The 13,229-nt window shown below is 45.2% G+C and overlaps 1 protein-coding gene across 1 annotated transcript in view; it reads left to right on the top strand.

The window, feature by feature from the left end:
- Window positions 1-1,681: 1,681 nt before the first annotated feature.
- The window catches only part of LOC119391808 (uncharacterized), a 36,154-nt gene continuing 24,606 nt past the window's right edge, over window positions 1,682-13,229 (top strand). The window contains exon 1 of the mRNA XM_037659459.2: window positions 1,682-1,735. Within this exon, the coding sequence (XP_037515387.2) occupies window positions 1,682-1,735 (54 nt within the window). The remainder of the gene's footprint in view (window positions 1,736-13,229) is intronic.

The raw sequence follows: 13,229 nt of genomic DNA on the forward strand, positions 1-13,229 counted from the left end.
GCAGTTCTGTGTGCTGACGTGATCAAGTGCTGCACCCACTAGGTGGTGATAGTTGCACCCGGAGGCTTGTTGTTTTTGAAACCGAAACTGACACTGGTCAGTAATGAGGAGTCTGTAATTATTTATGTGTCGCGCGCTGCAGCAAACGATGTGCCGTGTTATGACTAACAGGCTTCCAGCAACACATTGCAGCAAAAAAATGCGAGGCCAAAATTTTTGTGTCAGTACACCTTTAAGCATGCTTTCTCAATGGGGAGGAGCAATGACAACTGATGGCACAATGTTCACTGCAGGGGCTTCATCTTAGGATCACCCATAGTAATGCTAGGTTTCTTAATTTAAGACTTTTTCTGAATTTGCACTGGCTCCCCATTGGTTTAGTGGTTTTGTTCAGCATAATTTTGGTGCTGTATTGTAATAATGTGCTCGGCCTCATACACAGTCCTATCTATGCTGCTACACTTGAAAACTGGCACATTTGCAAAAGCCACTTAGGAATGTGATAATGAAATTAATTGTCTATTTGTGCATCAAAATTTGCAAAATTCAACACAGGTATGTAATTCATTGTGCTGATTGCAGTAATTGTTATGAAGTTTTGTGGTGTTCCAATATTTGGAACAGTGAAAGTGCCTTGCGAATCGAATCGAATACCGAGCTATTCGAATAAAATATTTGCACACCCCTACTTGAGAGTCGTTGAAAACACATGAATTTTGGCTTTTGAAACCTTTAAGAACCCTGGGGCAGCTTTAAAGGGACTGTCTACCGCCTTCATCGCTTTTCTGTTTTGTACCGCAATAAGAATAGAAATGCACCGCCTTGATGTGTCCAACCTTGCAGCGGTTTTTTCTTTTTAAATTGAATAGAAATTTTTAAAACAGAATTTTTTAATCTGCGTTCGGTCTTCTTCCATTGGCGTGAAACATGCCCACAACACTGGTTGGTGGACACGATGATTGTAGGGGGGTAAAAATTAAAACCGAAAGCACATATGATTTTTGTAGGATTATTTATTTCGCTGAACACGAATGTAATGAATGTAACAGTTTTTCAGTGTGCTAGTGGTTAAATGAAGCCTTATTATACCATTACAAAACACTTATTTTGCTGTAATCACATTCTATGCGTTTATTTTAGCACTGCTGTCGCAATCCAAGTTGAGTCATAAGAGAGATACGATAAATGCACAGCGCAGACATGTGAAACATCCTAACAACAATACAGCAGCACAGAAGCAAACGAAATCGAAGGCGCCGCAAGCAGCGCCACCGGGCGCCTTTTGGATGCGTGAGAAAAAAAAAGTAAAAAATTGCTCTGACACAACTGAAAGCTGCCTCAAGTGCGTAAAATACAGTCAAGCTATATGTGCTTGTTTTTAAGCAAAATGAGTCTACCTGCGAGGATTTCTTGTCCTACCAGTAGATTGACCACATTACTGTTGGGTGACGCTACGGTCATTCTTTCACGATTTTCAACATCAAATTAAAGATATAATTCGTTTTCTATGGGGCAAAAACATGCTCGTTGCCGTCGATGAGGTGAACATCTTCTCATTTTCACCACAATCAGAAAAAAATTTCCGAGCGGTAAAGCAGTCCCTTTAAATAAGAGTGGGCAGTAGGTGTGAGCGTTTAACAAGCTGTGGGCTTTGCTTCGGCGTTTTTTCAGATGGTCCTCGATGGGCGAAGATGCTGTGGCAGCCTGGCTTGACCCATCCCGTGACACTAAAAAGGTGTGTTACAAGTAAAGCTGGTGGTTCCAGATCTGTGAATTGCTAAGGCTATCTTCTCCTGTGTGCTACCTGTCCATGTGGTCACTGCACTTTATCTGACTGCCATTTTAGATGCGAAAGCATCTTTTGCTCGGGGCAGTGTTCATTCTGCGGTGTCCGCTACCCATACTGTGCATATGCCAACTCTCCCCCTCTCCTTGCGTGAGCGCGAGGAGGTGGGGTGGAGAGGTGGCGTGAGCGCTGCCTCCGCTTTGTTTCTCCTCTCCCGTTTCTCTCTCTTCGCCACAGCTGTGTGCTTGTATATAATGCAGGCGCACGCTTGCTCCCGTTGCACTCTCCTTCGCAACAGCGCTATGGATGCTCACAAAGCTGAACGTAAACGGCAATGCCGGCAAGTGTTGCACTCTCCTTCGCAACGGGCGCTATGGACGCTCTCGAAGCTGAACGTAGGCGGCAATGCCGGCAAGTGTTGCACTCTCCTTTGCAACGGCGCTATGGACGCTCGCGAAGCTGAACGCAAACGGCAATGCCGGCAAGCCAATCTCGAAGCTGCGGAGGCTGCGAAAGCGGCGCGCGTCGCTGTGCTTCCCGTCATTCTCTCTCTATGCAACGGATGTGCGAAACGCCATGAACAAACGTCAATGTCGGCGCTAGTTGCAGCGGCAGTGCCACCGCCGCAGAGCGAGAAAGCGCGGGAAGTCGAATGTAAACGTCAGCGTCGGCAATTGGTATGCAAATGCCTCGCAACCACCGTCTCATAAGTCACATAAGAGAAATGGAACTCGATGCGCAGCCCCCGCGATGCTTTTTTTTCTACTTGCCTCAAAGCACACTGCCCTGTGATGCCAGATCATTCAAATTTATTATAAGGACAATCTTCTTGGGGTTTGTCAAGCCACGGCCACCTGGATCGGGGCGCGCAGCGGTGTTGTCCAGCCGTCCATTGGACGGAGGAGGCGTAATTGCAGAAAGGGGCGTGACCCGCTCCTTTCGCCGCACCGCGGTGCGCGCCTTCTACCCCTCCATTCCTTTGCGCTCTATGCGGGAAGGTTTGCGGCGCCTTGAAGATATCGCTTGTAGAGTAACCGTGAGTTAGCATAGCACTTCCGCCACCCTCACAAAAAGCACATAAAAAGGTGGATGGTGGCTATTGCTATATTCTTTATTTTTTTTTGTTTGGTGTGTGCGCCAGTCCTTGTCGTGATGATGGTGACCGAAGCGAAAACACCCGTGCATCACATTTCAAGAAAATTGTTTTGGTGTTCTTAAGTGCAGCATATCAGTAAAAGTATACATGCGAAGGAAAGCACGAGATTTATTAAAAACTCCTTTTTTTCTGAGTGCTTCCAGAATAGGGGAAACGATCCAAAGGTTGGTTCCGCTGCTTAAAGGAGGTTGCCGGATTACTTTTGGGATGCTGCGACCTTGAGTGCGCGAGCTTTACCTGCTGGAAGGAATGCCACTTTGGCGTCGAGGCAACGTAATCTTTCTTGATGTTGACTTACAGTAAGGCACGCAGCAGTACGGCACGTTTCTGAGAAACACGGTAAATTACACACGGAATCCCAACGCAGACTAAAAAAACACATTACTTGCCTGAAGTCAATGTGGTATGACAATGTGAAACATCTAAAGAGAGGAAACTTATGTTCACGTCTTTCTTTTATTGTGTGTTACGTATTAACACATTAATTAGTGCAGACCGTTTAGAGGCGTTTTAATCCCATCTTACATGTGCACTCTGCCCATAATTAATTCAGAAAGAGTTAAACGCCTCTATAAACTGCCCGTTCACATTAAATACGACACGCACCAACACACCAGAAAAACAATTGATGCGTTTTGTTAGAAACACGCACAAAAAAAATGAAGAAAAAAGCAGAGCAATATTAGCGAGAAACGTCCGCAACCGACCTACGGCGTCGGTAAATCGACGCTTATGTAATGTTCGGGCCTGGTCACCCGCGAGCGGCATGCCACTCGGCATCGTCGGCCACGGTGGACAGGCCTACATCGGTGCCGACGCAGGCCCACATGAGGCCAATGTCATCCCCAAGACCGGCCTTACATTGTTGCCAAGGTTGGGCCAACGACATTGCAGTTGGCCAGCGACGTCAGGCCGACATTTTTGCCAAGGATAAAATGTTTGAACATCTAATAGCGCGAACTTCAGGGACGAAAGACAGGAGAATGCGTCCCTAAAGTTCGCGCTATTTAGATGTTCAAATGGAGTACCACTAGCCCAAACATGCACCTTGATAAAATGTTGCTGGGAAACGGGCTCTTCGTGCTGTCGCGTTAAAACGACAAGCGATACCAAAACGAGAGAAAGTTGGCTATTGCGCGACCGATCCTTAGCTAATTCGCAGTGCGACAAGCGTCGCTCATCGCTTTCGCCGTTCAAATTCGCCTACATGTGGCCTGCGCTTAAAATAAGAACGTCGCATTCCATCACTGTTGTATCGTGGGAACTTCAGAAGCAAAGAGACGTGCCCACATCAAAATGTTGCCTATCATCGGCAGGGAAAACGACTACAGCATTATCATTACCGCAGTTTAGGTTTCCAGCAACGTGATGCCTCTTAAGACAGCGCTCGACCGCAGGAAGATAGCTATGCAGTGCCGACGACGACGAAATGTATTTCCTTTAGGAAGAATTAGGCAGGTCGCGCGCCAGTCCAGGCGCCGTGGGAGAAACGAGTGCCAAAACAAAGAATGAGAAGCACGGAAAATCACGTACTCTGCACAATACATGTGTCATGGCCTTATGTAGCGGCCGTGGTCATTGGCACATGAATGCGCCGCGCCACACGAAGTCTCTTAAGCACGCTGCTTGGCTTATCTCGATCGTAACATGCTACAGAGAACAACACTCCTGTGTAAAGCCCGATTAACAGTACATAATACCGTACCTTGATTCAGTCACCACGTGCACGATGTCCAGTGTGCATTGTTTCCAAACACATCTGCGGCTGTCTACTGCGTGGCCAGCCGGCATCATCCCCAAGGGGGTGGGAGGAGAGCGGCGCGTCGCGGCGCGCGGCTGAACTACCTCAATTACATTTTTTCAAAGGGGCGCGCGTCCGAATGGGACGGCCGGAGCACACCGCCGCGCGCCCCGATCCAGGTGGCCGTGGTCAATCAGAGTGGAAGGCAGCAGAGTTCCTCTGCCTGAAAGTACAGTTAAAGTTTGACACAACAAACTTCACTATAATGAAATTCTCTATACATCGAAGTATTTCACTTCTTATAAACTTCATGTCATGAAACGAGCTGGCAGAGATTTCCAATATAACCAACTTTAGCGCAGCCACGAAAGGTGAACCAAGGCAATAAATTAAACCTGGTGTTAGTGTGACACTGGTGCCAGTGGTCAAGTATTTCAGTTACACACTGTTTCATTTTTAATGCATTTAAGGTGCGGATCACTTAGGGGCCTGGTTTTGTCGTCTACTATCCATGCATTTCATGTGGCTTGACCACGCTCACAGTAAAAGCGCTCAATACAGGCCATATTGAGGCTAGCAGTGCTCAAACCGGGTTTAAAATGAATGAACAAGGTCTTAAATGATGTAATCAACAGAAATAACCAAGAAGTAATTGCAATAATTAACTAAAAATTGTTAAAAACGTTAGGAAACCTGCGGCTGACCCCGGGGCCACGCAAGAGAAAGCGCTACTAGCCCTTGCCGAATGAGCGAATGCCCCTCCCAAACGCTTCGCCGACACTGCGTCACTACATCTGATGGGGAAAACAACATGACGAGACTCACTGCAGACAATGCATATCTCAACAGCCATAACAAGCAGGGAGTCCATAAAGCGCCGCAAAAAGTAACGCACATGTACACCAAGTTTGCGAATCTCCCTAACAAGGTTCTACTCGTGCTGGGGAAATTCTGCGTGGTTACCTGTACTAACATTGGCGCCATCAACGCTTTAGTAAACGGAGCAAGTGGGAACTACGAACGGGAATCGCTGGGTGCTTGTTGCTCTGCACTTCCTCAGGTTTCACAGTAGTGGAGCTGCGATACATTTTTGCAAGTTGCCCCTGCCTTTTCTGACAGCGGCTGAAGGGGCAAGGGCACACAACATGTTCTCCACCTAGCCACCAGAGTGGTGGAGAAGGAGAGTATGCAGGCACCCTAGCTCATCATGTTGCTGGTATCATGCACTCTACACAGCAGCCTGGTTCCATATTAGGCTCCGCATGTCCCTAGCATTAGCGCCCGGTTTTGTGTCTTGTCTGCGTGGGCAAGCGACATCCATGAGTGACTGTAGAGGTGGTAATGCTAGATACAAACAGCCTCTCACTATCTTGCAAGCAATCTTGATCATTCAGGAAACGGATGTTGTTGACAAGGCTTGTAGTATCTTGCTAGCTATCTTAATTGGTGAGAAAAAGGGTGTCACTGCTTATGAGAGTTATCACTGAGCTCGCTCTCCATGATACCGAAGTCGAACGTAGCTATCCTTGACTTCCGGAAGAAAAGGATAGATTCCCAGCAAGAGCAATCGGAACACGAGCTTTTAAAGCGAATAAAAGCTTTTCGGTGAGTGCACTGCACCAGAATATTTTTAAATAGCCGACCTCTCTCTTCCCTTTCTCTCTTTTTTTTCCTGCTTGCAGTTATCTCCAACACCGCTGCCAGCTTCATAAACTTGTGTCTGTTCTGTTATAAAACTGAGGTAGAGGAGTTTTGTTGGACCAATGTATAGTGGCGACAAGTTTTTGCCGCCATGCCTATCTTGCACGATTTTCGGAGATACTGGGTTTGCACGAAGTGGCACGATAGATAATGTGGCTATCGTGAACAAGGGTCGTGTAATTTGAGTTTTCAACCTCGTTTTCATGTGATTTTGAATGTTTTATGGTGAGCATCGGAAGGGTTTCGAGATTGCATGTTCGTTGGACTGAGTGGAGAGTAATGTTGTACCACTTGGCTTTGATGGTAAGCTGTAGCGACAGAATCATAATTCCGCTCACGCCAATCATGAATGCTTTGGACATGCATTTCTTTTGGCTTTCCACGTGTCGTGGGTGCTTGATGAGGACTTCATTGATGTGGCGTCAAACTGCAAATATGGTGAATGGCTCCAGGTTCAGCAAAACTGATCTTCCTTGTTTTCTGTCGTAATAGTGCGTGCGATCGCGCCCTTAATTATAAGCAAAGTTTGTAGTTGCTGCCCGAGCGACACGGCCTCTTTGCTTGACAAGCCATCGATGATGGGCCTTGCATGTGAAGTGATGTTATCGCATGTTCCCCACATGCTGATGCACATGTAAGTATACATTTTAGAGCTGTGCTCTAAAATGTATAGATATTTACATGTGCATGAGCGTTATGTGTGCAAAGTATTATTTCATAATGTACACAGCGCATGCATGCCACCTAAACAGCTTTGCTGGTAAATCCGTACCAATATGAATGCTGCGGGCCCACAATTTTTTTCCTCTTCCTACGTGCAAAGGACATGCTGCTTATACGTGTGCCTGCAAAGCTAATGGAAAAACTGATCACCTTGTTCCAAGTCTCACGCCTGCAGCTGGAATCTCCCATCTGGTGTAGGCCTTAGATGCCACATGAAACTGGAAAAGTGATTGCTAACGGCGTTGGCGTCAACACGAATGGTCGAAAAAGTCACATGATCACAGCTGACGTCATCATGACGTTACAGATCGCCAAAATCTGTGATTTCATCATACAGTGGAACCTCGTTAATGCGTACCTGCCGGGAACGCCGCATAACTACGCACTAAACAGTGGTACGCATTAACCACCTAGTAAAAATTTGCATCTCCATCGCGTACGCCATCGCCGCCAGCAAAGAAATACATACAGTGCCACAGCAAATATTGCCTAAACTGCCCACTGCAAAGCCTATTCTTTGTTTTTGCCAAAGTGGAGAAAAGATTCTGGCACTCTCCCACGACCGTCCGGTACGTAGTGCCGATAGCGCGCGGTGGCGACGCCAAGGAGCATTTCGGAACCATTACAGGGTCCGGTGTACGCAGTGACCGACAGCGACGGAACGGACAGTGTCGGCTATATGTATGTGCGTCTGTACCGCGATCTGCTACTAAGCCAGAACTGAACAGTTTCAGTGAAACGCGGTACGGCTGCGTGGAGCCGATCGTCTCCTGGCTATTTGCGTGCAGCGCGTGGCCTTCTCGGCTCACGCCGTCACTGCCGGGCTGCTTGCTGCACTGCATGCGCGCATTTGTTGTGGGAGTGTTCTTCGTACCCACTTCGCTCCAGACCGTGCACAGATGCGGCGAGTAGCTTGTTCAGTTAACGCGGCGATGACGAACTTTCTGCAAGCGATACGCACTCTGCGACGCTCTAGCGGTGCTGGCAACAGACGGAAACGCGTTTGGGTGGTCGCCCATAAAAGCGTGCAGTATGGTTACAACAGCGCTACGTTTGCTGTACGGTACATGTGCGTTTAGCGTGATAGCGTCAATGCAAAAAGGTTTCTCGTCGCCCGCGACCAGCAATGCTCAACTCCGCAACAGCGAGCCGCTTTCGTTTCTACAAAGCGGCTCGCGCCTGAACACTGCCCCCGCACAACGAGGCAGCAGCGATCGGCGGCCCAGCGCGTTCGGATTGACGCCTGTTAAAAGCGTGCAACAGGCTTAAAGTAGTGCTGCGCCGCACGCGTGCCCGAGCAGATATCTGAAGATACTTATTGTGATAAGGTTGTCGGCGAGAAGTCATGCTAGCGCGTTCGTCGGTGGCTGCTGCCTCACCTTCGTTCTTTCCCGGTGCTTACTCGCAAAAGCGTCGTCGCAATCGCGCGGAAGTCGGAATCAGCGATCGACGATCTACGCACTTCTTGAAGACGGAAAACCTTTGGCGGCACATTGGGGGGTCGGGAAGTTCAGCGGCGCAGTAAAATTTTATGGCACAAAATCTTACCGCGGTACGCAGGGTACGCATTAACCGGTAGGCGTAGGACGAAGCACTACGGTTTAAGCGGTCAGCGAATGCATTAGGCCCTATGAGACTCGGTCGTGGATTCATCGCAGCTACGTTTTAACCGTTAGTACGCTTAAAGCGGGTACGTATTAACGAGGTTTGACTTATGTCACTATGACGTCACATAAAAATGACTGCATGATGGCGTGATCACCATGACGTCGCCGTTGGTCATGGGTGGGCCGGTCCCAGAGGAAGTGCAACACCACATAGAAAGCTATGGAGGGGGGGTATGGGGTGGGGCTAAGGATCAATAAAAACAATAGACTGAAGAGAAAAAGAAGCTGGCTTTCGCCTTCGAGTCGTCTTAAAGGACCTCTGACAGCGAAGTTCTTGTTTGTGACTTTTTTGCTGTAATTTGTAGCTTTGTGTCTGGTAATACCGAATTGAATCATAAATGCTCTAATGTGTTGTATATAATTACTGCTAGTGTCGATTTCAGCGTCACTTCGAAACGCCCGCCTAAAATCATAAGAAACTGCCGCCCCACTGCCTAAGATCACGTGCACTCAAGGTGCGGTGACTTGAAAGCACAGCTTTCAAGTTGGGGGCCCCGCACGCGGTAAAGGTTGAAACGATGTGGGTGCTTCGATATTAGTTAAGCCCGTGTCCCCTGACGGAAAAGAATCTCATTCCTGGCCTAAGCAGCCAGAACTGCCTTGAGAGCAGCCCGACAACAGGGCGGGAGGAGTGAACAATAGTCCTCGCCAGGTGCCAGTTGAGGTACTGTGTCTGCCCTGCTAATCTTCTGTGACATCTGCAATACTCACGTTACTCTGGAACGTGAGACAAGGCTCCTATCGATGTCATACTAGTGGCGATGTTGCGAGGTGCTACCAACTCGGATGAGCACTCACGCTTACCTTAAAACCAAATTAAAATACCTTAAACGCAACGCTTGCCACTAATAATCGGTCAGAAGTGCCCACGTATACAGGTCAATCAAACAACACAAACATCTCGAGGTTTCAGTTTTGGTGTCAGAGGTCCTTAAGGGAATGCATAAGGGACCGTGTGTGTTTTCATCATTGAGGCGCTGTTGTATGTCATGGGATTTGTTGGCCGCGTCTACTAATTTTAAGCATAATATTTTGTTAACACCAGAACTATAGATTTGTGGCAAGAACCCCGCACTTGAATAACTACATAGTTGTATTTAGAGTATTGATTCATAAAGTACAGTTTGCTGCCTCCAGTATTATGTTAATATGTGTGTGTCGAAAAAAAAAAGCTCACGAGGTTATTTCACAATATTCAATGGCAAGACACCCTTTTTTTTTTCATTATCGAGTGCGATAATGAGTCCTCTGGCAAGCGTTTTTTTTCCATCAGGTTTGCAATGAATTGAAATGTTTTTCTGGCCCTTCATAGGAGCCCCCACAATAATTACTCAAGTGCTCAAATATAAATGCAGCTTGCTTCTCTGACGTTTTCTAGAAAGTTAAATTATCTCCAGGGTGCTCCCAGGTGCAAAATTACCTGCTCCAAAGTGCTCCAAAATGGAATTTTTCGCTGCTCCACAAATTGCTCCAAATCAGAAGTACTCTGTAGGATCACTGGGAAAATTTCATTTGATGAGTTTTGCCTGTACTGCTGATAGTAGAATCTCGATAATTTGAAAGTCTGCATTCATATTCAAATTGAATGAATGAATGAATGAATGAACAAGTTTATTTCTGGAAAACATACAGAAAAACGAAGCGAAGCTAAAGGCCATTCAGCCTGACGTGGCTTCGCTACGTGAAGTGTACAACATTTAAACGTCCAGCAACCAGTGCGACATGATATAGCAATTGTCAACATGTATGGAGCAGCAAAAAATAACTAGAACACATTTGCATGAAAATTTGCAACATAAGCTACATAGGCATATGAAATTCAGACATCGTGGCTGTTTTCATTATATATAAAAAAGAAAATACAAAAGGCACATAAAGGCAATGCTATATACATACACGCATTTATGCATACGCACACCGTCTACATACATACACACACTATATATACATACATATATATACATCTACATACACATGCATATGGTACATAAAAGTGAGAAACAGGTTGGAGGAATCTGGCCTATCATTCATAGGAGACATAATATTTACAGAAATTCATTCACAAGTAGATCTCTGATGTGACGTTTGAACTGAGTTAATGACATGTTGAAGTTTAATTGCTCACCAAAGCGATTTAGCAACAGTGGTGCTCGATATGTAATTAGGGCTCTACCATACCCAGTCCTGGTAGCAGGAACGTGAATTCGTTGCCTACGTAGTGAGTATTTGTTTGTGATCTCGTGTACTGTCATATTGTGAAGCTTGTTTTTATATATGTAAAGTAATAATTTGTATTCGTAGATGTGCCTTGCTTTGAGTATGCCGTGTTTTATAAATAGTGGACTGCTAGACATCTCCCTTGGGTTGCCATAATAATCTTCAAATAGACGGAGCACTTTTTTCTGTAAGACTTCTAATTTATTTAAGTTATTCTCACTTGTAGTGCCCCATACCAGGATGCTATAATTCAAACGCGAGTAAAAAAGAGCGTAGTATATCTTTTTTCTAAGCCAAAGGGGTATAAGTGGGTTTAGTTTGAATATGCACCCAACAGTCTTGCTTAGTTCGGCTGCGAGACTATCGACATTGGTATTCCAGGACAAATTTTCTTGGAACCAAACTCCGAGAAACTTTTGTGATTTAACCTGCTCCAGCCTCTGGTTTTTGAACAAGATGTTGATGCCGTCCTTGTAAGGCTTATTGATGGGCTGGAATATGATGTACTTACTCTTAGATATATTAAGCATGAGCTTATTTTGATGAAGCCAAGTTTCCAATTGGACTAAATAGTTATTTGCCTCAGCTTCAAGGTGCATGAGTGATCTACTTGTAAAAAATACGTTAGTATCATCTGCGTAGATAATTAATTTTGGGGAACGTGGAATGTCACACAGATCATTAATATAAGTTATAAATAGTAATGGTCCTAGGATTGAACCCTGCGGAACACGATTTTTTACAGTTTTCACTGGAGAAACAATGTTACCTATCTTTACGTGCTGTTTCCTTTCGGAGAGATAACTTTTAATTAGTTTAGCTGCCACGCCCCTTACACCATAATCATGCAACTTGGATATTAGAATGTCATGTTTTACTGTATCAAAAGCCTTCTTCAAATCAATGAAAAGACCTATGGTGTACGATCTGTCTTCCATGTTCTTTAGTATCTCATCTTTGGTATGTAATAACGCCAATTCCGTAGACCTACATTTTTGGAACCCATACTGTGATTGATTGATTATCTGGTGCTTTGAGAAAAAACGCTCAAGTCTGGTGTGTATGACTCCTTCAAAAATTTTAGACAGTACCGGTAAAACAGATATCGGACGGTAGTTCGATAGTACATTCTTAGCCCCTCCTTTGTGGATAGGGCAAACGCGGGCTACCTTTAGATCTGAAGGAAAAATGCCGGTTTGTAACATTGTGTTCATGATATATGAAAGAGGGTGAGAAATTAGTGATGCTACATACTTTATAGGGCTGGCTCTTATTTCGTCAACACCTGCAGCAACATTGTCTCGTATTTTACTAATTAATCTTTCAACTTCACAAGGAGTGACAGGGGTAAGAAAGAGTGAGTGTGGTAGATGCTTTCTATCTGCTACAGGCGGATCTGTTACAGCACAAGATGTATCTACGTATTCGCCAGCGTTAACAAAATATTCATTCATGGCTGATAGTGCTTCGACATCTGTCTTACTGTCTGCAAAAGCAGGGATATCAACACCACCTTTTTTATTACGCTCGGTTAAATTATTTACTTCATTCCAGATTTTTCTGGGATTATCATAAATTCTTTCAAATGTATATTGGTAATAAGATATCCTGGCTCGCTTGATGTCAGCATTTAGCTTGTTTCGGTACTTTTTATACTCTTCAAGAAGTGATAAATCGCGAGATTTAACAAAAGCGTGGTACATCTTGTTTTTTTCTTGTATTCTGTCATATAATGCGTTGTTAATCCATGGCTTGCGTATCTTCTTTTTGGAGGGCATTTTCGTTATAGGAAAGGCGCGGTCATATATGTTTTTCAGCTTTTTAAGAAAAAGATTAAAAGCCCGATTTGTATCCCTTTCTGCGTATACTATGTCCCAATTCGTCGAGGTAACTTCAGCTCGGAAACGGTCTAATGCAATATTGTTTATTCTGCGGTACTGTTCCGTGACCTGCTTTTTATTTTGTTTTGAGGATACTGATAAGAGAGAAAAAATAGGCAGGTGATCACTTACATCGTATGACAGCAACCCTGAAATACATTTCCTGTTTGAAAGATTTGTGATACTGACATCAAGTAGCGTCGAAGACTTTTCCGATATGCGGCTAGGCTTTGTTATCGTGTTCGCACATGCGTACGAATTTAAAATTGACTGGAGTTGTTTAGAGCTGGGAGAATCACTTAACATGTTAATGTTGATGTCACCGATAATTAAAAAAGGCATGCACATTGAGTTTAGC

This window comes from Rhipicephalus sanguineus, chromosome 1, assembly GCF_013339695.2.
Source record: "Rhipicephalus sanguineus isolate Rsan-2018 chromosome 1, BIME_Rsan_1.4, whole genome shotgun sequence".
In the NCBI taxonomy this organism is placed as follows: domain Eukaryota; kingdom Metazoa; phylum Arthropoda; class Arachnida; order Ixodida; family Ixodidae; genus Rhipicephalus; species Rhipicephalus sanguineus.